This window comes from Scyliorhinus canicula, chromosome 21, assembly GCF_902713615.1.
Source record: "Scyliorhinus canicula chromosome 21, sScyCan1.1, whole genome shotgun sequence".
In the NCBI taxonomy this organism is placed as follows: domain Eukaryota; kingdom Metazoa; phylum Chordata; class Chondrichthyes; order Carcharhiniformes; family Scyliorhinidae; genus Scyliorhinus; species Scyliorhinus canicula.
Genome location: NC_052166.1, coordinates 17,449,645 through 17,472,910, shown reverse-complemented (window position 1 = coordinate 17,472,910; position 23,266 = coordinate 17,449,645). Strand labels below are relative to the sequence as shown.

At 42.1% G+C, this 23,266-nt stretch overlaps 1 protein-coding gene across 7 annotated transcripts in view; it reads left to right on the top strand.

Moving 5' to 3' along the window:
• Positions 1–23,266, top strand: part of LOC119955564 (glutamate receptor ionotropic, NMDA 1) — a 221,420-nt gene that overhangs the window by 194,812 nt on the left and 3,342 nt on the right. For 2 of the 7 annotated variants that reach the window (XM_038781881.1, XM_038781875.1), the window contains one exon: positions 16,624–16,734. The exons of 2 other annotated variants lie outside the window; for them this stretch is intronic. In XM_038781881.1, the coding sequence (XP_038637809.1) occupies positions 16,624–16,734 (111 nt within the window). 3 more of the 7 variants (XM_038781880.1, XM_038781879.1, XM_038781876.1) reach the window with 3 other exon arrangements.

Below are 23,266 nucleotides of genomic sequence, written 5' to 3'. Positions count from 1 at the left end.
CCTTCCAAAAAGCCGGGAGGGGAGCGCAGGGCGAAAATGGTTGGGGCCTGAAGTGAGAGGGGGTGATCGGGGCAGCCTTCCAAAATGGCGCCCCAATCTGGGAGGAGTCTTTCCTGTTGGTGAGCTGAAGTCCACCAGCAGGAAATCCCTCTAAGTGAGGCCTCGACGGAGAGAAACTCCCCGAGGCCAAAAAAACAGCAAAGTGCCATTGAATAGCGGGGCATTTCCCGGTGCTGCAGCTGCCGATAAACACCCACTAAATACACCCAAAACCAGACACTGAATTTTTTGGTTGAAGTGTGTTCCTTAATTCTAAACTTACAAATCCAAAGATAGTTACACACTGTGAAGTAAAGTGACTTATTTTAAACATCACAGTGTGAATTGCACAAGGCTGACTGTTTTAATACTTGCTTTTCTTTGCACAATAGGACTTTGAATTTAGAGAACGGAGATGATAATTACAATTGCGGAGGTGGATAATTCCAGACCAGTAATTGTTCAACTTTGATGTCTTACATCACTGCCTTAAGGCCATATGTTCTTTATCTCTTGTGAAGTTTGAATGTTATGCTAAGGCTAAGTCATGTGATGAGCTCGTGCCCAGAATTCAGCATAAAACCATATTGGGTTGACATACTTTGATTGTGTATAAACTAAACTAAAATAAATCATTGAACGTCAATTTCCCTACAACTTCCAGGGTGCTGAAAACCTTAGAATTGGGCATGTCGGCAATGGCCTAATCAACCTTCTTCATAGGATGGCGGGCGTCTCAGAAGTGCTTTATTTCGGTGAACTAGGATCCTGACTGCGCCATCATTCTTCCCCGCAGTTGCCATCACAGAAGCCCATTCTGTGGCCTCATCCAAAGGGGCTATTACACCCCAGCATTGCCATTCTATCCAATTCATCAACCACCTTCTGTTTCATGGCATGGGATACTCTTGGAGCACAGAGAGTGGGCGTTACTGATTCGTCCAGCCTTATGTGATGTATGACGGGCAGCTTCCCAATAATATCACAGTCAAACCAGTCTTTGTATTCTAGCATCTCTGGGGCTTGTTGCTGTAGGGTGTGTACAATCTGGCCCAAGGTGCATTAGCCCCAACGTCCTGGAAACCCAACATTGGTTTGACGTCCTAGTCCACTACGTGGAACTGGAACTTGCCCTGCATACAGTGCAGGGTAACTGTGCCTTCTGTGCGTATGGTTTGTCCACCATCTACAACGGGATTTATTTTGTTGGTGGAATCTCGTGCAGCACAGGTCTCGATTTCCCATGGAAGCGGCTCAACAATTGCGTTTTGCCCCGGTCTCAATTTTAACTTTAAATTTAGAATTGCAATGAGCGAGTGAATATTTCATCTTTTCCCGTTATAAAGTCGACTCTTTTGCAGTAGAATGTTTTAAGGGTTTTGATGCTTTGGTTGTTTTGATTTACCTTCAGCTTCACTTTGTTCATGTTCTGAACCTCGGAGGGGCAGCCAGCTGCAAAGCGAGTTGCAGTAGTAGCAAGTTGTTGTGGCTTGGACCCACAACACTTGGCACAGTGATTCCATTTGCCACAGTTATTGCAATGTTATGTGAAACATGCACTTTGTTTTTGTGGGTGTTGGCTGCTGCAGTTCAGGTGTGTTGGGCATCGAGAAAACTTCCGTTTCTCTCTTTAATTCCTTGCTGTTCCTCTTGGACTGCTGATTTAGCATGAAGGTACCAATGGCAGATTCTAACATGAGTTTTTTCTCGCGGAGCGTCTGCTTACATATAACATCACTGTGTATTCCATACATTATATGTGGTCTTATAAGTTCATTGGTGAGAGTACCAAATATGCATGTTTTTTGCCAGAATTTTCAATGTTGAGGCATATGATTCATCGAGCTGCTGGTTTGTGATGTTAAAAACGTGTTCGCCATGTGACTTTTTTATGGGTGTGCATATCTGTTTAAATTTCTTCAACAGTACCTCAGGGCCCTCTTGGTCTTCCTCCCATTGGAAGACTAATGAATCTGATTTTTAAATGGCCTCCAGGCCCGCTAAGTTAAACAGTGTGCATGCTTGTACTTTCTTCAATTTATTGGAAAAGCCAGCATGGCAGTATACATGCCATTCCTTTTCGAACTTTTTCCAATTGTTGGTGATGAGCGGGTTGATGTGCCACAGTCCTTGTCCCATCTTGGCTAACTCCTGACAACATGTAAAGTTGCTGGCTTGTGTAGGAATGATGACAAGGGACTACAATTTAAATGGTTTACTATAAGATCTTCAGCAGCTCTCACACGCCATGCCTGAGGCCACACTGGTGAGAACTCCTGCACTACCGACACGTCACTTCCTGTGTACAGGCCGTGGCAATATATACATGAATTCACATTCTGATGCATGCCGCTGGTGCATATTCAAAGTGGCATCCAGCATGACCCATTACATACAAGTGCATACATGCCATTGTTATACATGCCAATGTGGACCCAAAGCCTGTAATCACCGTGCTGAAAATACAGATACTACACAAACATATTTTATGATAGTGTGTCTCAGGGCAGAAAAGAGGGGAAATAAATACAACAGCAATCAGTCGGGAAAAAGTATTAGGAAAACTAAGGGGTCTAAAGGCCGAACAGTCCCCTGGACCTTTTCTGGGTTGCATCCCAGAATATTAAAAGAAGTAGCTACAGAGATACTGTAAGTAAATTTCCATGAATCCTTAAATTCTGGAAAATTCCCAGAGGATTGGAAAACTGCCAATGTAACATCTTTATTCAGGAAAGAAGGGAGACAACAATAAACTGTAGGCCAGTTAGCTTAACTTCTGTCATTGGGAAAATGTTAGAGTCCATTATAAAGGATGTAGCAGCAAAACATTTAGAAATGCATGGCTTCATGAAGGGGAAATCATGCCTGACAAATTTATTCAAATTTTTTTGAGGTGGTAATGGGCAGGATAGATGAAGGGGAAACAGTAGATGTAATATACTTGGCTTTCCAAAAGTGTTCGATGGTACCACACAAAAGGTTACTCAATAAGAAGCCTATTGCGTTGGTATTGGTAAATTAGCATGAATAGAGGTGTGGTAAATCATAATAGCATAATTCACACTGTTATCACACATGTTATACCATGCCTCTGTAAGCTCGGCACACGAGCAGTTGCGCGGCTCTGCCCCTGGGGGAGGTGTACTGGGAATGTACGGAAGTTTGTACTGGGCTCCACCCTTGGCTCCGCCCATGACTCCTCCCCCCCACTGGTTGTATAAAGCTTGGCAGTCGGTGCCTGTCTGCCAGTTCATCTAGAGTTCATCTCGTCACAGGCAAGCTCTGTTGTAAGACGATTAAAACCACTGTTCACTTCTAACCACGTGTCGCGTGAATTGATGGTCTCATCAAGAGGGTTGACTAACATAAAGACAGAGAGTTGGGATAAGAGGAGCATTTTCAGGATGGCAACCTGTAACTAGTGGAGTGTCATAGGGTCCCTTGCTGGCGCCACAATTATTCACCACATATATTAATGACTTGGATAAGAGAAGTGAGTGTACTATTACCAAGTTTGCGGATGACACAAAAATAAGTGGGGAGGCAAGTTCTGAGGATGACACAAAGAGTCTACAGAGGGATATAGACAGATTAGGTGAGTGGCCAAAAACTTGACAGATGGTATATCATGTAGAAAAATGTGAAATTATATGCTTTAGTGGGAACAATAAATGAGCTGAATATTATTTAAATGGAAAAAGACTGCAGAAAACCGCAGCAAAGAGGGGTCCTCGTGCTTAAATCACAAAAAGCTAGCATGCAAGTTCAGCAGATAATTGGGAAGGCAATGCAATGTTGGCCTTTATTTCAAAGGGATTGGAGTATAAAAATATACAAGGCCACTAGTTAGACCACACTTGGAATACTGAGAAGTTATAGTCCCTCATGTAAGGAAAGATATACTGACATTAGAGATAGCCCACAGAAGGTTCACTAGGTTGATCCTGGGTATTGAGGGATTTTCTTATGAGGAGAGGTTGAGTAAATTGGGCCTGTACTCATTGGCATTTAGATAATGAGGTGTGACCGTATTGATACATAGGATTCTCATGGAACTTGACAGGGTAGATGCGGAGAGGATGTTTCCTTTTCTGGGAGAATCCAGAGGGCATAATCTCAGAGTAAGGGGACGCTCATTTAAGACAGAGATCTGTGGAATTCTTTGTTGCAGAGGGCTGTAGGAGCTGGGTCGTTAAGTATGTTCAAGGCTGAGATAGTCAGATTTTTAATCAGTAAAGGAATTAAGGGTTATGGGGATAAGGTGGAAAGTGGAGTTTAAAATTTTTTTTTTTTTACAGTGCCCAATTAATTTTTTCCAATTAAGGGGCAATTTAGCGTGGCTAATTCACCTACCCTGCACATCTTTGGGTTGCGGGGACGAGACCCACGCAAACACGGGGAGAATGTGAAAACTCCACATAGACAGGGACCCAGAATCGAACCTGGGACCTCGGCGCCGTGAGGCAGTAGTGCTAACCCACTGCACCACCGTGCTGATATGAGGAGGAAAGTGGAGTTGAGGATTATATCAGATCAGCCATGATATCATTAAATGGCGGAGCAGGCTCGATGGGCTGAATGGCCTCCTTCTGCTTAAATTCTTAGGTGTGCAATCGTCAAGAATGTTCACAGCTGGTGTTTAATCTATTAAGTGGTGTGTATCATTTTTTTTTAAACTGGCTTAACGTTCACTATTGTCACTTCCAGAATACAAATTGATAGTTTCAGAATTTTGCAGAGAATCTTGGACTAAACTAAATATGAATTGTTTAAAAATTTGCTATAATTGATTTCTGCAGTCTTCAGTCTACCTCAATGTTAATTATGTCTTATAAATAAATAATGCTACACCTGTGCACTATCTTGATAAGATTACATTTTTGAGAGCTTAAATACCTGGAACCTGGGGCAGCACGGTAGCACAAGTGATTAGCACTGTGGCTTCATAGCTCCAGGGTCCCAGGTTCGATTCCGGCTTGGGTCACTGTCTGTGCGGAGTCTGCACATTCTCCCCGTGTCTGCGTGGGTTTCCTCCGGGTGCTCCGGTTTCCTCCCACAGTCCAAAGACGTGCAGGTTAGGTGGATTGGCCATGTTAAATTGCCCTGAGTGACCAAAAAAGATTAGGGGCGGCTATTTGGTTACAGGGATAAGGTGGAAGTGAGGAATTAAGTGGGTCGGTGTAGACTCGATGGGCCGAATGGCCACCTTCTGCACTGTATGTTCTATGAATGAGGAACAGATTTGTTGAATCTGTACTACGTGTAACTCCACATGCTTTTCTTGTCTCCAAAGAGCTAATTTTTAATGATAATTTCAACGTCTCCACAAAAGCAGTAGGAATTGCCTGTTCTCCATGAAGTGCAAATTGCATTGGCATGCAAAATAAGCATCTGCATATATCTGTTACCCCTGAATGTAGAACAAAGACTATTCTAATCTAAAGTTAGGAAATCAAATTTTGGTCTTTGGAAGTAACAATTAATATAACCAGCAGAATGGGGCATTTATAAAACAAAAAAGAGTGCCTAAGGTAAATATTGGTCCTTTAGAGAATGTGAAGGGAGATTTAATAATGGGAGATGAGGAAATGGCTGAGGAACTGAGCAGGTTTTTTGGGTCGGTCTTCACAGTGGAAGACACAAATAACATGCTAGTGACTGATGGAAATGAGGCTATGACAGGTGAGGACCTTGAGATGATTGTTATCACTAAGGAGGTAGTGATGGGCAAGCTAATTGGGCTAAAGGTAGACAAGTCTCCTAGCGCTGATGGAATGCATCCCAGAGTGCTAAAAGAGATGGCTAGGGGAATTGCAAATGCACTAGTGATAATTTACCAAAATTCACTAGACTCTGGGGTGGTCCCGGCGGATTGGAAATTAGCAAACGTGACACCACTATTTAAAAAAGGAGGTAGGCAGAAAGCGGGTAATTATATGCCACTGAGCTTAACTTCGGTAGTAGGGAAGATGCTGGAATCTATCGTGAAGGAAGAAATAGCGAGGCATCTGGATAGAAATTGTCCCATTGGGCAGATGCAGCATGGGTTCATAAAGGGCAGGTCGTGCCTAACTAATTTAGTGGAATTTTTTGAGGACATTACCAGTGCAGTAGATAACGGGGAGCCAATGGATGTGGTATTTCTGTATTTCCAGAAAGCTTTTGACAAGGTGCCACACAAAAGGTTGCTGTATAAGATAATGATGCATGGCATTAAGGGTAAAGTAGTAGCATGGATAGAGGATTGGTTAATTAATAGAAAGCAAAGAGTGGGGATTAATGGGTGTTTCTCTGGTTTGGCAATCAGTAGCTAGTGGTGTCCCTCAGGGTCCGTGTTGGGCCCACAATTGTTCACAATTTACATAGATGATTTGGAGTTGGGGACCAAGTGCAATGTGTCCAAGTTTGCAGACGACACTAAGATGAGTGGTAAAGCAAAAAGTGCAGAGGATACTGGAAGTCTGCAGAGGGATTTGGATAGGTTAAGTGAATGGGCTAGGATCTGGCAGCTGGAATACAATGTTGACAAATGTGAGGTTATCCATTTTGGTAGGAATAACAGAAAAAGGGATTATTATTTAAATGATAAATATTAAAACATGCTGCTGTGCAGAGTGACCTGGGGGTGCTAGTGCATGAGTCGCATAAAGTTGCAACAGGTGATTAAGAAGGCAAATGGAGTTTTGTCCTTCATTGCTAGAGGGATGGAGTTTAAGACTAGGGAGGTTATGCTGCAATTGTATACGGTGTTGGTGAGGCCTCACCTGGAGTATTGTGTTCAGTTTTGGTCTCTTTACCTGAGAAAGGATGTACTGGTGCTGGAGGGTGTGCAGAGGAGATTCACTAGGTTAATCCCAGAGCTGAAGGGGTTGGATTACGAGGAGAGGTTGAGTAGATTGGGACTGTACTCGTTGGAATTTAGAAGGATGTGGGTGGGATCTTATCGAAACATATAACATTATGAAGGGAATGGATAGGATAGATGCAGGTTGTTTCCACTGGCGGGTGAAAGCAGAACTAGGGGGCATAGCCTCAAAATAAGGGGAAGTAGATTTAGGACTGAGCTTAGGAGGAACATCTTCACCCAAAGGGGTATGAATCTATAGAATTCCTTGCCCAGTGAAACGGTTGAGGCTCCTTCATTAAATGTTTTTAAGATAAAGAGAGAGAGTTTTTTGAAGAATAAAGGGATTAAGGGTTATGGTGTTCGGGCCGGAAAGTTGAGCTGAGTCCACAAAAGATCAGCCATGATCCCATTGAATGGCGGAGCAGGCTCGAGGGCCCAGGTGGCCTACTCCTGCTCCTAGTTCTTATGTTCTTATGTTTAACAAAAAACTGCATCTGCTACTATTGGTTTGCAAAGCAGTTGTTTGTCAGCTGATCTTATAATTGCTTCACACCTGGTATTCCAAACCATTAATGACCTTTAGTAACTGTTGGCTAAAGGAGTGGACTTTCACCTTGCTAGTTAGGACACCTGAGGCGCAATTTACTGGCCGCATTCCGCAAGAATCAGGACGAGATACAGCTGATAGATCCCGGGGTTCCCGGCAGTCGTACTCCTCCAGAGAGCTATTCAGGGGTGAGATTTTCCGTTTTGTGCTCCCACCGGAAGTGAATTGCTCCTAATTTACGTTCCCCCTGGTAGCCAAATCGGGAAGCAATCCAGTATCCCGCGCCATGCAAATTTATGACAAGGCGAGAAAAAGGAGGGATTCTCGAGGGATTCCCACTTTCAGTCCGCCATTTTGAGCAGGCGGCCCAATAGCTAAGTCCCGCGACCAGCCACCTCTCACCCCGGCGCAACCTAAAGCAGCACCACCCCCCCCCCCCCCCCCCCCCCACCCCCGTTTCGCAAAACAGACTCCCACTTCCAGATTTTCTGGGTGCACGCCCCTTCACCCAGGTAAGGGGGTAGCGTAAACACAGGGAATCCCTAACTCGGGAGATACACCACAAGGAGCCCTTAAATAAAGGAACCCCCACAGGGACCCCCTAAATAGAAGGACTCCCAGGGACTCCCTTAATAGGAAGATCCCCCAGGGACCCTGTTAATAGGGAGAGCCCACAGACCCTATTAATAGGGACACCCCCAGGTACCCCCTAGCTAAAGGAACCCCCCAAAGAGACCTCCTAACTAGAGGGACCCGCTAAATAGAGGGAGCATCCCCCCCCCCCCCCCCCCCCCCACCGAGGCCCCAGAAAAGATTTCTGGCTTAGAGAGTAGCCCAGATAGGGCCAGTGACAGAAATTACAGTTCTAATACTTATTCCAATCACTAAATGCATTTCAATCACTCAAGCGGGTGATTGCAATGCACTTGCCTCTCTTTGATGTGGTTGATGTTTGTAAACATTGGGTTTCAGCACTTAAGTGTCACTCACCCATGAAGAGAGATAAATGAATCAAAGTTGCCGCTGTTTTGTGGAAGCTGTCAATCACAGCCCACCACTAGAAATGAATGAATGGCTTGCAGCTGCAGGATCTGAGGAGTCTATACACAGGTTACAGCCAGTGGTGGACTGGCCAGGGTGTCAGCTTGCCCGATGGCAAGTGGGCCCCCTATATCAAATAAAAATGCAAGAAAGAAACAAACAGACAACTGTTGTAATAAAAAGGAATTAAAAAAAAGAGAACAGGATACAAATAAGCAGTGCATGAAAAGGAACGAAGCAGGGGAGGTAGTGGAAGGATGTGGAATAGGGGGGCCCGGGTCGGGCATAATTAAGGAAATTCCATGTTTTCAGCAAGAGTGTGTGAATTTAAAGATAAAGTTACAATTCGTGATTTGAGATGGTCGGCAACTTCAAAGGATATCAAGCAGTAGTCTTGGTTCAGCCGGTACATCGGTCCGGGGCCCGGAGAGCCAAGAAGGGGCCCGTGAATCTCTGAAGGGCCCTTAAAAATTATAATTAATTAGATAAATAAATCTCCAACTTCTTTCCTGAGATTTGTATCCTAACTTAATAAAATATAACTGTTTTTAAAAAGAGCAATACCAAATAAAAATGCAATAAAGAAACAAACAAATAATCACTCAGTGTATGAAGGAACGAAGCAGTGTAAACGGATGTGAAAAGGAGTGGGGGGGGGGGGGGGGGGGGGGGCTGGTTCACCCGGGTCGGACATAGTTGGAAATCCACGTTTTCAGCAAGAGTGTGTGAATTTAAAGATAAAGTTACAGTTCGTGATTTGAGATGGTCGGCAACTTGAAAGGATATTAAGCAGTACATAGGGTCGTGAGGTCACCGAAAAGGAGAAGCGGTACCTTTGACCGTGAATCATGAGGTCAAAGATATTGAAGTGATAAGCCATGATCGGTAAACTCAAAGGGTTGCCACTTGTAACACTACACTGGTATCAAACTGGACATGTTAACTTTGGTCGTGGCACCATTCTTAATGTCTTACTATAGTCAGACCAAACTTCTAAGTTTCAACAGTTGTCTCAGTTGCTTGCTGGTGTGAACACTGGACAGTGGATTGTCTCCTCTTCTGAAGCTGCATAGGCCACAGTAGTATTGACTAATGAACATAGCCTATTGAAGTGTAAGTAAGTTATTTTATATTTTTTATCAAGTAGGGGGTTATCTGGCGTTCCTTCAAGTTATTCTTGCAATCATCAATATTCATTTTTCCCAATGTGGGCTATTTTTAATTAAGTTTTTATTTCAGGAATATTACCCCTACCAGCATGGAAAAGAAAAAGCATAAATCTGGGTCACTAAGACGCAAAGAACAAAAAGAAGCAGAAAGGAAGGAATCAGCCAAGCGATGCAGGCCTATTACAGAGTTTATACTACCACAAGCACAATCCACATCAATATCCAGTTCTGCAACAAATAATCAAGTAGCAAGAAACAATGCTCATGGTGATGATGCAATGACATGCGAGTTACAAGAACAGAGAAGAGCTACTTTGAATGTAGAGACAAATACAAGTGCATCCATTACTAATCAACCCAGGCCCAATATTTCTTCTGGCTTCCTTGTTCCGGTATCTGTACTGCCTGTAGTTGCAACATCTGAACACATAGCTTCAACTAGTGACAGGGAATCAGATATTCCTTCAAGCATAAATGACTTGGTTTCTGAAGCACATCCTGTAAATGAACCTACGCAAGAAAATGAAAGATCAATTACTGGAATCTTCCAATATCCATCACGAGCAAAGCTAAAACAGTTTTTTGCTGAACATCCACTTCAGCCACTTGATGATCTGCCATTTGATGCTCGTTTGTATGAGAGGAAAATTATGAATGACTCAGTCCCAAGAAAATGGCTAACATATAACAAAGAAAATAGATGCTTATATTGTTCATACTGCTTAGCATTTGAGTTTCCCAACACTTGTAATCCATCACCCTTTGTACGTGGCTTTAGTGACTACAAGCGTATTAGCCAGAGCTTGACTTTACATGAATCGACAACAACACATGTCAGAAATGCTCAGCAATATATCAGTGTGGTTAATGATGGCACCTTAGATAAATGTTTGCAGCATCACTAATTAAAAGGAAAGAAGAAGTATTGAAGCAGAGAAGTATTGTCATGAGGATTATAGACATCATAAAGATGTTAGGCAAGCAAGCACATCCTTTTCGAGGTCACAGAAATGAATCGGCCTACACTCTAGATAATGAGGCAATGAATCATGGCAATTTTTTAGCTACAGTGCAGTTGATGGCAAAATATGACCCCATTATAGCAGCTCACGTTTCTGCAGTGCAAAACAAGTCTAAACAAAGAATCAAACGATTAGAGCAACAAGGAAAGGCTCAAAGTAAAGGCCGTGGTGGACTTGTTACATTCCTGAGTAAAACAACTATAAACATGTTAATCAAAATTATGAAGAATATGATACAAGAAAGAATTAGTCATGAAGTTTCTCAAGCAAAATATTATTCTATTCAGGTTGATTCAACACAAGATAATTCATCCATCGATCAGTTTAGCATTATTATTCAGTATGTGCTTAAAGGTATTATCTGTGAGCGACTACTTTCAGTTGTGCCAAGTAATGATGGTACAGGACAGGGACTTTTTGATCTATTGATTGAAACATTACAGCATCTTAAAATTGACCCCCAAAAATGTTTATCTGATAGCACAGATGGCGCTGCAAGCTACCATGGCCAGTATAATGGTTTACAAAGTAAAATTGCTGATGTGGCTGATCAACATGTTCATATATGGTGCTATGCCCATGTCTTGAATTTGGTGATAACTGAAACAACAAAATGTTGTGTGCTTGCAGTTTCTTTTTTCAATTTGCTCCAGAATATAGCAACTTTTGTGAAAGCATCATACAAGAGAATGGCTGTGTGGATAGAAGTTGTTGGAAAACATCTAGGACAAGAAAAAATGAAACAATTAAAGCTAATTGGTGAGACCAGATGGTCAGGAAAATCCAATGCAGCAACAACTATATTTGGACGTTTTGATGATGCCGCTGCCAGTACTTTCGTAAATCTATTGACATGTTTATCAATGATACAATATTCAGAAAAGTTTGATGCAAAAACAAAACAGGAAGCAAAAGTTTTACTTCAAAGTCTTCTAAAGTTTGAAACCATATTGACAGCATTTACTTGTATATATTTGAAACTACAACCCCGTTATCAAGTTATCTACAGACAAGTGGTTTAGATATGTTTACTGCATGGAGTTTGGTAGATTCAGCTACAACAAAGTTGAAGGAACAGACAAGAACATTTGATAACGTTCACAGCAAGGCTTTGGAATTTGTAAATAAATGTAATGATAGGATTTCACAGATGAATATGGATGAAAATCAAACATTGGAAATTGATGCGTTGGAAACAGCATTGCCAGTTAAGAAGCAGAGGAAGAAGAAAAGAACGGCAGATGAGCTTATTGATGATGAAAGAAATTCCTCAGATTCTCTAGCTGATTTTCGAGTAAATGTGTTTAACCTAATAATGGATCGCATTGTCCAGTCACTCGAATCACACTTTGTACAACACAAACAGTTGCATAAAGATCTGTCCTGCTTGGACCCAGCAAAGTTTAAAACTATTGCAGAGAAGGGCCTTGAAGATGAAGCATTGGAAGGTATTATTAAGCTGTTTCCACAAATCCGCAAAGATCAAGTAATTTTGGAATTGTTTTCTTTTGCTTCAAACTTTGATGTATTAAAGCTATTGCTTAATGATGGTGAGAATATGGATTCCAGTTGCAACAATTGTAAAATTTGCAGCACTTGCCCATCGTGTGTACTAAAAATTCTGGCATCCAACAGACTTCATGACAAGGCATATGATAACCTTTATGAACTTTATAAAGTCATCTGCACACTATCAGTTACTCAAGTCCAATGTGAGAGGACATTTTCAAAGCTAAAGATCATAAAGACAAGGTTAAGAAATTCACTGTCTGAGGAGAATTTGGAATCATACATGTCGCTATCCATTGAAAAGGAATTGTTAGATGAATTGGATCCAGAAGCAATTATTGGCAAATTCGCACAATCATCTAGCGAACACAAATGATTGCTCTTAATATAGTGGACTGCATGCAATGCTCTATTGTGCTTTTGAACTATCTGTTAATGTGTAAATTGTGCAGTAAACTATTTAAAAATATCAACCAATTACTTAAAATTTTAAAAAATAAGTAAATAATTCAATTTATTTCATTAGGGGCAGCAGGGTAGCATGGTGGTTAGCATAAATGCTTCACAGCTCCAGGGTCCCAGGTTCGATTCCCGGCTGGGTCACTGTCTGTGTGGAGTCTGCACGTCCTCCCCCTGTGTGCGTGGGTTTCCTCCGGGTGCTCCGGTTTCCTCCCACAGTCCAAAGATGTGCAGGTTAGGTGGATTGGCCATGCTAAATTGCCCGTAGTGTCCTAATAAAAGTAAGGTTAAGGGGGGGTTGTTGGGTTACGGGTATAGGGTGGATACGTGGGTTTGAGTAGGGTGATCATGGCTCGGCACAACATTGAGGGCCGAAGGGCCTGTTCTGTGCTGTACTGTTCTATGTTCTAATTATAACATTCTGTATTTACATTTGGTATCTACTGCCAGTAATATGTACAGTACATGTCCACTGTAATTACTAAGAAATACACATTTTTTCCACAAATATTTTAATTGTACCCTTTTTTCCCATATGTATTTTTTGAAAATTTTATTTATTCGTTATGAAAATTAAATGATAGCATTGTAGTTGTGAGTGGGCCCCCTTTGTCTCCTGGCAACCAATATTTTTAGACCCAGTCCGCCACTGGTTACAGCTGTTCTCTTTCCAGGAATGGACAGGTGTTACACCTGTAACTTCTGTCACTGCCCCTGTCTGGGCTGCTCTCTAGCAATTTTTTCTGGGAATCTCTGGGGAGAATCCCTCTATTTAGGGGACCCCTGTGGGAGGTCCCTCTAGTTAGGGGGGTCTCTGCAGGGAGTCCCTCTAGTTAGGCAGTCTCAGTGGGGGGTTCCTTTAGTTAGCAGGTCCGAGGTGGGTCTCCCTATTATGAGGACCCCTGGTGGGGTCTCCCTGTTAAGAGGGCCCCTGGGGGCATCCCTCTATTCAGGAGGTTTCTGTGGGAGGTCCCTTTAGTTGCGGGAGGGAGTTCCCCACTTTAAGGGGTCTTCGTAGGGGCGGTGCAGTTGGCGGAGATCTGGTAGGGGAAAGGTGGGCAGGCAGTGCATTGTGGGGTGACCTTTGGGGGCAACACCCTTAAGGCGTTACCACCTTGGCCCATCTCGGGGACTACCACGTCAGGTAGAAATGGTGCTACCTGTAGTGAACCGCGCCCATGTGAGTCCCGGCCTGGAGAATCTGGTGTTGGGTCCGCTTCGTGCATGTAAATTGATCGTTAAGATCCATTTGCATCTGTTAGCATCCTCCCACTGACGTGCGGGTGCTAACCCCAAATACGCCACCAGTGAGGGGCCAGAGCATGCCAGTCAGTTCGATGCCTGCTGCGAACCTCAATTTCGCCCTGACTCCGAATTCTCCGCTTCATTGTGACCCACAGTGCCAGCTTCATGGAGCGGAAAATCCAGTTCAGGTGTCACGAGACGTTGTGATCTGGATGCCGCGCACGATGAGTGGGACCCAGACTCACATAGTTAAGTCAGCTTAAAAACCCACTTATCAATGTCTACGCCGGATTGAACGGCCACCTGGCATCTACTGGCCTCGCCAAGGAGATCCCACTGGTCCCCACAAACGGGAACCAGGTGGAACGGCACTTGAGGGGCCACCCAGACGATCTGAGGCCCAGGTAAGGTTGGCCTCTGGCCAGGCTGACACCCTGGCACTGCTGGTGCCACCCAAGCACCTTGCATTGCTAGCCTGGCACTCTGGCAGTGCCACCAAGGTGGCATCTTGGCACTGCCAAGGTATTCAGGTGGCTCTCTCCGTACTGAAATATATAAGTGGAATATCCCCCCAAAATTACTCAGCGTCATTTTGGGCATGAAAATCAGTGCGGATCACGCCAGCTGTTATTCTGGAGGGAGGCATGTATTGCACCGGCATTGAAAAGAACGGGACCTAAACACGCCGGCAAGCCGATGTTCACAGGCTTCAATGTGACAGACAAGGCACCCCTCAAAACCCTAACATCGCCTGCAACGGAGCTCAGTGACCCATGCCCCCTCACTGCACCACCATCCTCGCCAACATCATCCTCCTTTCCCACGCCCCCAAGGATTGCTGACATCAGGACCTTCCTAGTGTGCCTCTCTTTAGGCTCCGCCACCTTCTTGCGGCAAAGAACTCTCTTCCCTGCCAATTGCCAGTACCAGGAACCCCCCCCCCCCCTCACCTAAGTGCCAACATCCTGTTACTGGGTTGCTAAATTCTCCCTCCCATCATGCCTGCCCTTCAGACCCTATCCACTTTCTGCCCCCATCCCTTGGCAGTGCCAACCTGGCAGGAATCATTACTGGTCTCTACCACCGGAGACCAGATATGAGGACCGCGCTGGGGGGTGGGGGGGGGGCTCTGAGTAAATTGTAACCCCTGGGTGGTCGAGGACCTGGCAGGATATTACCCCCAGGCACACAGGCAGTGCCAGGATGCCAGGTTGCTATTTTGTCTGCTATTTCGATTATGAGATTGATCCATTTATGTTAAAAGGATGAACACTTCCATTATGGGTAAAGAAATTTCTTATGAACATGTCCATTGCTAATGTTGCTACGTACAATCTCCACCATTGGCTGTTTCACCTCACTAACCGATCTTATCTATTAAGAGAGCGACGTGAATTTTGAAAGAATGTTAATGTGTACGGGAGAACTATCATTCCTCCTGCAAAATTGGGAAAAATTAAGAACAAAAATTTAGAGAACAGAAATGGCTGTTTTCGTGATTCTTCTTTTCCTTCATTATGTGGTTAGTGTTGAAGGAAATACAAAATAGAGATGTACTTATGTAAAGAGTACCTAATCAGATTCAGTGCTAAATTCAATCCTACAGTGATAGAAAGCTAATTTTCCTAAGGCTTTTGTGTAATTTAACTTTTGCACCACACAAACTGGATCAATACTATGAAAATCATCTTGCTCTAGTGTCTGTCTTTTGAGTGTCTTGACTGTCGATCAGTCCATGTGTCTGTTTACTAGCATCTGTCTCTCTGCCAGGGTCTTTTTCAATGTGAAAATTCTTTTAAAAGAATTCCAATTTTGTTTTCAAACTTGGCAGACTTTGTCTACATTGGCACTCTTGTTACTGTACTTTTGGCTCCACAATTCAGAACTCAAGATTTTTAAAAATGTTTTTCTTTTGGTTTGAAACAAAATTATAATAGTAACGGATCCAAGTGAATGAAGAGTACAGCTTCACACAGGAAATAATGACTGCTCAGTCTTAGATATATGAAGTGGAGTCGACTACTGGCTATTTGAGTCAAGGTTCTCAAATGCATCCTCTGCATTCTTTGAAAAGGACCAGCTCTTCAGGACACTAGTGGAGGAATCAATTTGGAACAAGAGTCACTCATTGGAAGGACCTGATTGTTTTGCCTCAAAGTAATATACAGCTCACAACACAAAGTCATCGATTTTAAAAAACATAATAGTGTGAATGTGATTTAATGACAATGGTGCATTTTATTTTGCAGTATTTAGAAAGATACTTATTTTTTTTTCAATTCATATTGATTCTAATAATTTGTTAGATTTTATTTTACTTCTAAAATTGCTTTAAAACTCACACAAAGAACACTAGTGTATTAGTGGCCAGTGCACTACATACACAAAGGTTCATACATTCTCATCTTCAAGATCTGAGCCACGTTCATTAGATTCACTGCTCTTTCACAAATCTCAGCTTGTGGTGAACTTTTTCCTTTGATTCTGCCATTAGTGCTGCTTGACAGACCCTCCTTTACCTGATGACAATATGGACCCCGATAGTGATTAATCACTTCCTTTCCTGGACAGCTCACTGGAACTGCCTTTCTTAGGCCAGGTTACCACATATATTTGCCAAGCCAAATATCTGTAGTGTACATCTACTTGATTTCTGCTTGCCAGAACAGTTATTAGACAAAGCTAGATTATAAATAGCTACTACCGACAGAAAAAACTCAATAACATCAAATATATCTGTTCTAGGATAGAAAAAATGGTAGCGCAGAGCCTGACCCTAAAAAGAAAGCACCTTTTAGATCGCTCACTTCAACACTGACCTCCAGCTTCAAGAGACGTAGGTCTTCCAAAGACACGGTAAGAGGAATTGGGACTCCTTTCACCATGCCATGAGTCCATTAGCCCAAAGTTCATTCGGTACAATTACATATCCACCTCACCACATGCCCATGTGAAACAGCTGCATTACATCTTTAACACTGGGCAAAGGAAGGAGGCGAACTTGGGAGAACTCCAGAAGTGTTGATAACATCCTTGAATGTTTATGTCTGACACTTGTTCTTGCTCTCATTGCCATTGTTAGTTGTCCTGGTGTTCTGAAGAAAATTCCCTATGCTGATTGCTGATTCATTCATGATGACAACAACCTTCAGTTAAATCCCAAAACCACAAGAGTCTAGGTTCATTCCCAAGATTCATATATTTCATCCTTCCTAAGCATCATGTCTTCTGCCATGTCCAAGCATCATGTTTTACACAATTTCAACAAATCATGTTCTTTATCATTCACAAGAATCATTTACAACGATCATGTTCTTTTAACTGCTTTTTGATGATGGTGATGATGAGGATGAAATTTCTAAATTAAATTACTGACATGACTTTTTTTTGATACATTTGTTAACTGTGATGATGTAATGATGTTTTTTCTCTCTCTGCAGACACTTTTTCTTCCTTTTAGATTTTTTTCTTGACCAATTTTATCAAGTTCTTGTTGAAATTCATCTTTATCTTGGCTTGTTGCTGTAAGGTCACCAAAATCACCCAATAATCGCACATTATCAATTGTAAACTTTCTTTACTTTCATCTTGACATTTTTCACCTTCTACTTTGGATTTATTTTTCATGTATTTAGTGATATATTTGTAGGGTGGATGTCTGTTTTTTGGTTGCAATCAAGCTCAGGGATATTCCAAAGTGATCTTATATCAGGTTTGGGGGGTGGGGGAGGGACAATAGGAGGGTGCTAATTTTGGCTAGATTCAGTGCTCACATTGAGTTTGAAAACAGAAGCTTATCCCTTACTGAATATGCATTCACACAAAAGTGAGCTAGACCATAACTGAAACTATACAGGACGAATGGGAGTTTGACTTGTGGTACACTCAAGCTGAATTTGGTCACATCATCACAAAAGCAAACTGAGCTGAAATAAGCTTGGGTTTAGCCTTGCTCAATTTAGATTTCATCCACACAAATTGAGCTGGACCGCAAAATAATTTGGGGCTGAAGTTTCTCAAATGAAAAGCAGCACAATGAATGTTCTTCCAACAATTGACAACAGCCAGCAAAATTGTAGGAATGCACAGCTTTGAAGTGCATAGGGCGGGATTCTCCACCCTGCTGTGCCACATTTCTGCCCCAACTGGCCGGCGGTATTCTCCGTTACGCCAGCCGGTCAAAGGGGTTTCCCATTGTGGGGCAGCCCCATGCCGTCGGGAAACCCCCGGGCACCAGCATAACGGAGAATCACCCCGGCGGAGAATCCCGGCCATAGTATCTGAAAATGTATTTTTGTTAACTCACCTTGTGTTTTAGCAAAAATAGGCATTCTCCTGATTTTCATTAGAAGATAAATTTGACTTCCAAATGTCACAGCATTGATGTCCATGCACATGATAACATCACTAGGCCATTTTAGCTGCTTCAACATTTTTCTGGTTCAATTGTAATGAAGTAGATTTTTTCACAACATTTATTATGTTACTGTTTTTTTTGTTTAATATTGTTGTTTCCCTTGAAAATAGATTATATAAGAAAAATTTATATAAAGCCAGGAAGCTAAAGTCCCTAGAACACTGGCTATATTTCAAAAACTTAAAAATTTAGACATTTAGATTGAATGCATGGATGCTACTGTGTAAATTGACTAGCAATATGAAAAATATAGCCAACCAACCTACTGTAAAATAAAGTGAATGATAGCAGTGCAGAACAGCAAAGTAAGGCTTGTCCAGGACATGGAAGGCAGGGAGCAATGAATCAGGCTGCCTGGTTCATGCTACGCTTGAATTATAATCACAAATGCAAGCTTAATAAAACTTAATGACAAAATGCACAATTGTAACCGAGCACAATGCCGGTGCAACTTTCTGTTCTCCAGAGCTGTTAAGCCCTGATAGGACTCTTTTGGCAGATTTAAAAGCTAGGAGTTGATCTGTCTTCTTGAGTCAGTAGCGGGCACAATATCGAAGACAGTTCTCATGGACAATGCATATGAATCTATGCTCTCTCTATTAACTATGCAACAGTGTCTTGGATCATAAATAGGGTTGCCAACCCTGGTTGGACATATTCCTGGAGGTTTCATCACATGACTTCCTGTCACAATAACCTGTCAGACCCTTGCAATTGGTCACCCAACATGTCCATCCACATGGTGCGCAACATAGCTACCCCAACAGTAAGACTCTTCCTTACTCAATTGGGTGATTTATTTTCCATCAGTCAAACAGCACTTGTGTCCATGACTAAAATTTTTTATAGCCAGTAAATAAAAATGTTCAAAGAACATTTTTTAAATGTTTTAATTACCCTGTCTATTTTTCTGTAGTGTCCTTTGCAGCCTCAAGATTAGCCTTTTATTGCTGGAAACACCAGGGCAATCCTGGCGGGTTGGCAATCCTAGTCCTGAATAATCATGCAATTCTGCTTCTTCAGTTGTACTCATCCTGAAAGGCTTGCCATGTTTATTGGGATTTTTTTTTCTTGCTTTTTATTTAACCCATTGCTTAACATGCTCTTCTTATTCCAAATACAGGGCTCTAAGTTGTATTCTGTTGTATTCCTCTGCTGCCTTATAACTAATGTCTTCATCATTTCGTCAGTCATAGCTTAAAATCATATTGTTTCCAAAGTGTTTCAAACTTCATTTATATTTTTAAATTCAGACGATGTTGACACATCAAAAAATATGCATCAGCAACTCTCGGTGTCATTATCCTTTAAGATCTTGTTTAGAGAATTTTAATGTACTCTTTTTAAACTGAAGAAGCATTTTACTTTCTGAATAAAATAAAATGCAAAAATTTGTCTTGTCTGTCAGCCTGATTTATGTGCCTTCCTAGTCTTTGATATCAATTGAGCAACCTCATCTTCAACAAATTCCAATGTTGCCAACCTCATGTGTCCCTCATATCTTCTGCTCCATTGTGCAAACTCTGCCTGCCAGCTGTCATTTCCCACACCCAGCCACCTTGGCAGTCCTCAAGAAGGCAGAATCTTTATATGCTGTAGTTTTTATTCTGTTATTCTGACACGAAACCATTTCTCTTTCTCCTTGCTTTCAGACTGAACACTGATGCTTCTTTCTGCTTCTCCTTCTTTAGATTAGAAGGTAGATTCCCCAAGCAAAGAAAATGAATGCATACCTTTTGTGAACTGCTTCTCCACCTCAGTCTGGCTCTCTAGAACTATTGCAAAGACCAGCAGGCTAGGCATGAGAAAATCCATATTAGTAAAATGTAACTTGGGTACTCTTTGTTTTCTCTTTGAATGCTAAATGGTATATGATGCGGTTGCTTGGAAAATGGTGACCTCACAAGGTCATGTGTACACAGGTGGTATTTGTAAAAGTTTAGAGATCCTTGCTTTAATGGAGGAAAGGATATTGATGCATTGGAATCTGGTTCACATTTTCACCTAAATCATGAAAATCATTGGGTGGTTACTTCTGCAGCACTCCAATTGATCCTTCATTATCTCATACTGTCTTGCACTATGAGTCAAAATTATCAGACAACAAATGTTATTGTAATAGATACTGTATTGTAATTTGCGTTTTAGATTAATATACATAATGCTAATTCCTTATCTATACAATTAGTCACCCACCATGAATGGTATAACAATAAAATGAATGTATTCTTATTAAAACATACTGTAAAAATAAAAATGCAGAAAGATTATTTTTAAGGGCAAGTATGATACAGATGCTGACACAGACCACTGAGTGCAGTGAACAATATGGATGGAAATGAGTGAGGGGGCAGCCAATGTAAAGGTTCATGACCTCAACTATGACATTTTGAGGATTTAGAGTTTTATAAATGGAGACACACATTGCTATCATGAAAAATTGCAATCATTTCCATATTTTCTACCAACTCAGTGTTCCAAAATGACTGGACCTGAAGAAATAAATAAATATTTGGCTCTGAGAAGGATTTCATTTTGAAACTTTTACAGAACAACAGATTAGTTTTGATAATTTTTTTGTGTTCCTTTCTAATACATTTATTTCACAAAGTAACTATTGGCAACGGGTTTTACTGATAGTGCAGCGGCTAACTGAATTTAATGTCACTTGATATCACTTTTGGGTTATGATGGCCCTTGATAAGCCCCAGTCTTTGAGATTGTTTCTCTGATTTCTAGGTTTCAGGTAGATCCTGGACTATCACTGTGATCCCCATCTTCCTTCAACCATCATTGCACCACCTGTCGGCTGTGTGAAATCTTGAAGGCAAAAATATCTTGATAGTTCAGCAGATGAACTTGGTGAAGTAGTAAAGCAAATGCTGGCCTGCTCTGGTTTTCTATTGATTTGTGCAAAAATGTAGGGTTGATCACAGAGGTTCAGCTAATCCCTGTTAAAATCCCAACAGTAAAATGACCCTGCAGCCATTATTTCTTGTGAGCATAACACAGAGGGAGAACTGTGACCTTGCACAGTATTTTTGATATAATGCCCTGTAGTTTTCTATGTACTTAGCTCCGATTGGATAATACCAACCGGTAAACATGGCGAAGGTCAATTATTTCAACAACCATAATGTGTTTGGACAACACCTTTGGTAACAAAATTGAAAGTGCTGTGGATTCTTCTAACCTACATCAACACAATAGTTCAAATTGATTGTAAGGTCTGGGATTTGTAAGCAAGGTTTTTCAGAAATTCTGTGCTAGAAGTTTCAATTTTCTGCCAATCTTTTATTTCCTACATGCCCGGTGATACTGGGCTGGTTTCTATCACCAGCAATGACAAAACCTACCCTCAACCTCACCACACTCCCATCATCAATGTTCACAACTTGCAGCAGCAGGAGAATTTTGAACAAACTTATTCAATGATAATAGCATTCATGATATGCAAGGTGTCAAGTTATGTTTAGTTCAATAGAATTGCAATCTTTTTTTATCTCTTCTGATGAACTGATACAATTTAAAATAAGCTTATTTTGAACACTAATCTAATAGTTTGAAATAATTTCCATCCCTGACAGATCGAAAACCCTATTAAGATCAAGATTTTAGTTGCTCAGTTCGATTAATTTTGTCGGGACTCTCCTGTCTCTTTATCCCTACCCTTCTGTATGTTATTGTTTGTACTTGATGCAGATTCTACAGTGTGACCACTCCCTCTTCCATACCAAACATCAGTCAATGATAGGTTAAACACAGATCCCAAAAATAAAATTGTTGCACAAAGTGCCAAAAGAGATTGAAGTCAAAAGGGCAAGAAATTGGCTGGGTTGAAACTGGGCAGGTCCAAAGCAGGAAAAGAACTTGGAAATTGATTTTTTTTGGATTATTTAGAAATAGGGGCACCGTTTCAGAATAAGGGATCTTTCATTAAAGAAGGAACTGTGGAAGAATTCCTTCTCTTTGAAGGTTATTGATCCTTGAAATATTCTCTCCTCCAGAGACAGCAGCAGAGGCAGGGTCATTGAATAAATTTAAAGCTGATAGGGATAGTTTTTTGATCGACTAGGGAAATGCTTATGGGAGTGTGCAGGAAAATGGAGTTAAAGCCACAATCAGATCAACCATGATCTTGTTCAATGGAGAAACAAGATCAAGAGGCCAAATGATCAATTTCTGCACCTATTTCTGAAACCGTCACCAGCCAGGCATCCAATTCTCAGATGAAAAATGGGTAAATATCACATAAAAGGCTGATGGGCATCTATTGCACTCATTTGTCCACCTGAATGAACCTTCAGGCAGGTCTTTAAATGAGCAGTCAGCAATCCCTGCAAAATCAGTAGGAGGCTTTTTAAATATGTTGGCTGGGATCCAAGGCATGAGGAGAAACATCTGAGGAGAAATGTGCAAATCACAGACATAGAATTTACAGTACAGGAGGTACACGCCAATCCTGTTTCTCCAGGTACTGAGAGAAAGGGATTGCAGAGACCGTCCCAAAATGGAGCAAGAAGGAGCAACTCTGGCATCCAGTCCCCTCCCCAAACAGGCATCCCTGCGGCGAGCTGTGTCAGGTAGCAGAGCAATCTTTTTCCCAATGAAATGTTGAGCTGCAGCAGGTTTTGCCCATTTGATGCTTACGGCTCGGTGAGAAAATATTAATGAGGCCTGAACCTGGGCCGGGATTCTCCTGTACCCGGCGGGCGGGGGGTCCCGGCGCGATGGAGTGGCGTGAACCACTCCGGCGTCGGGCCACCCCAAATGTGCGGATTTCTCCGCATCTTTAGGGGCCAAGCCCTAACCTTGAGGGGCTAGGCCCGCGCGGAGTGGTTGGCGCCCCGCCTGGCCGGCGGAAAAGGCCTTTTGCGCCACACCAGCCGGGGCCGAAGGCACTTCGCCGGCCGGCGGAAGTCCGCGCATGCGCCGGAGCATCAGCGGCTGCTGACGTCATCCCCGCGCATG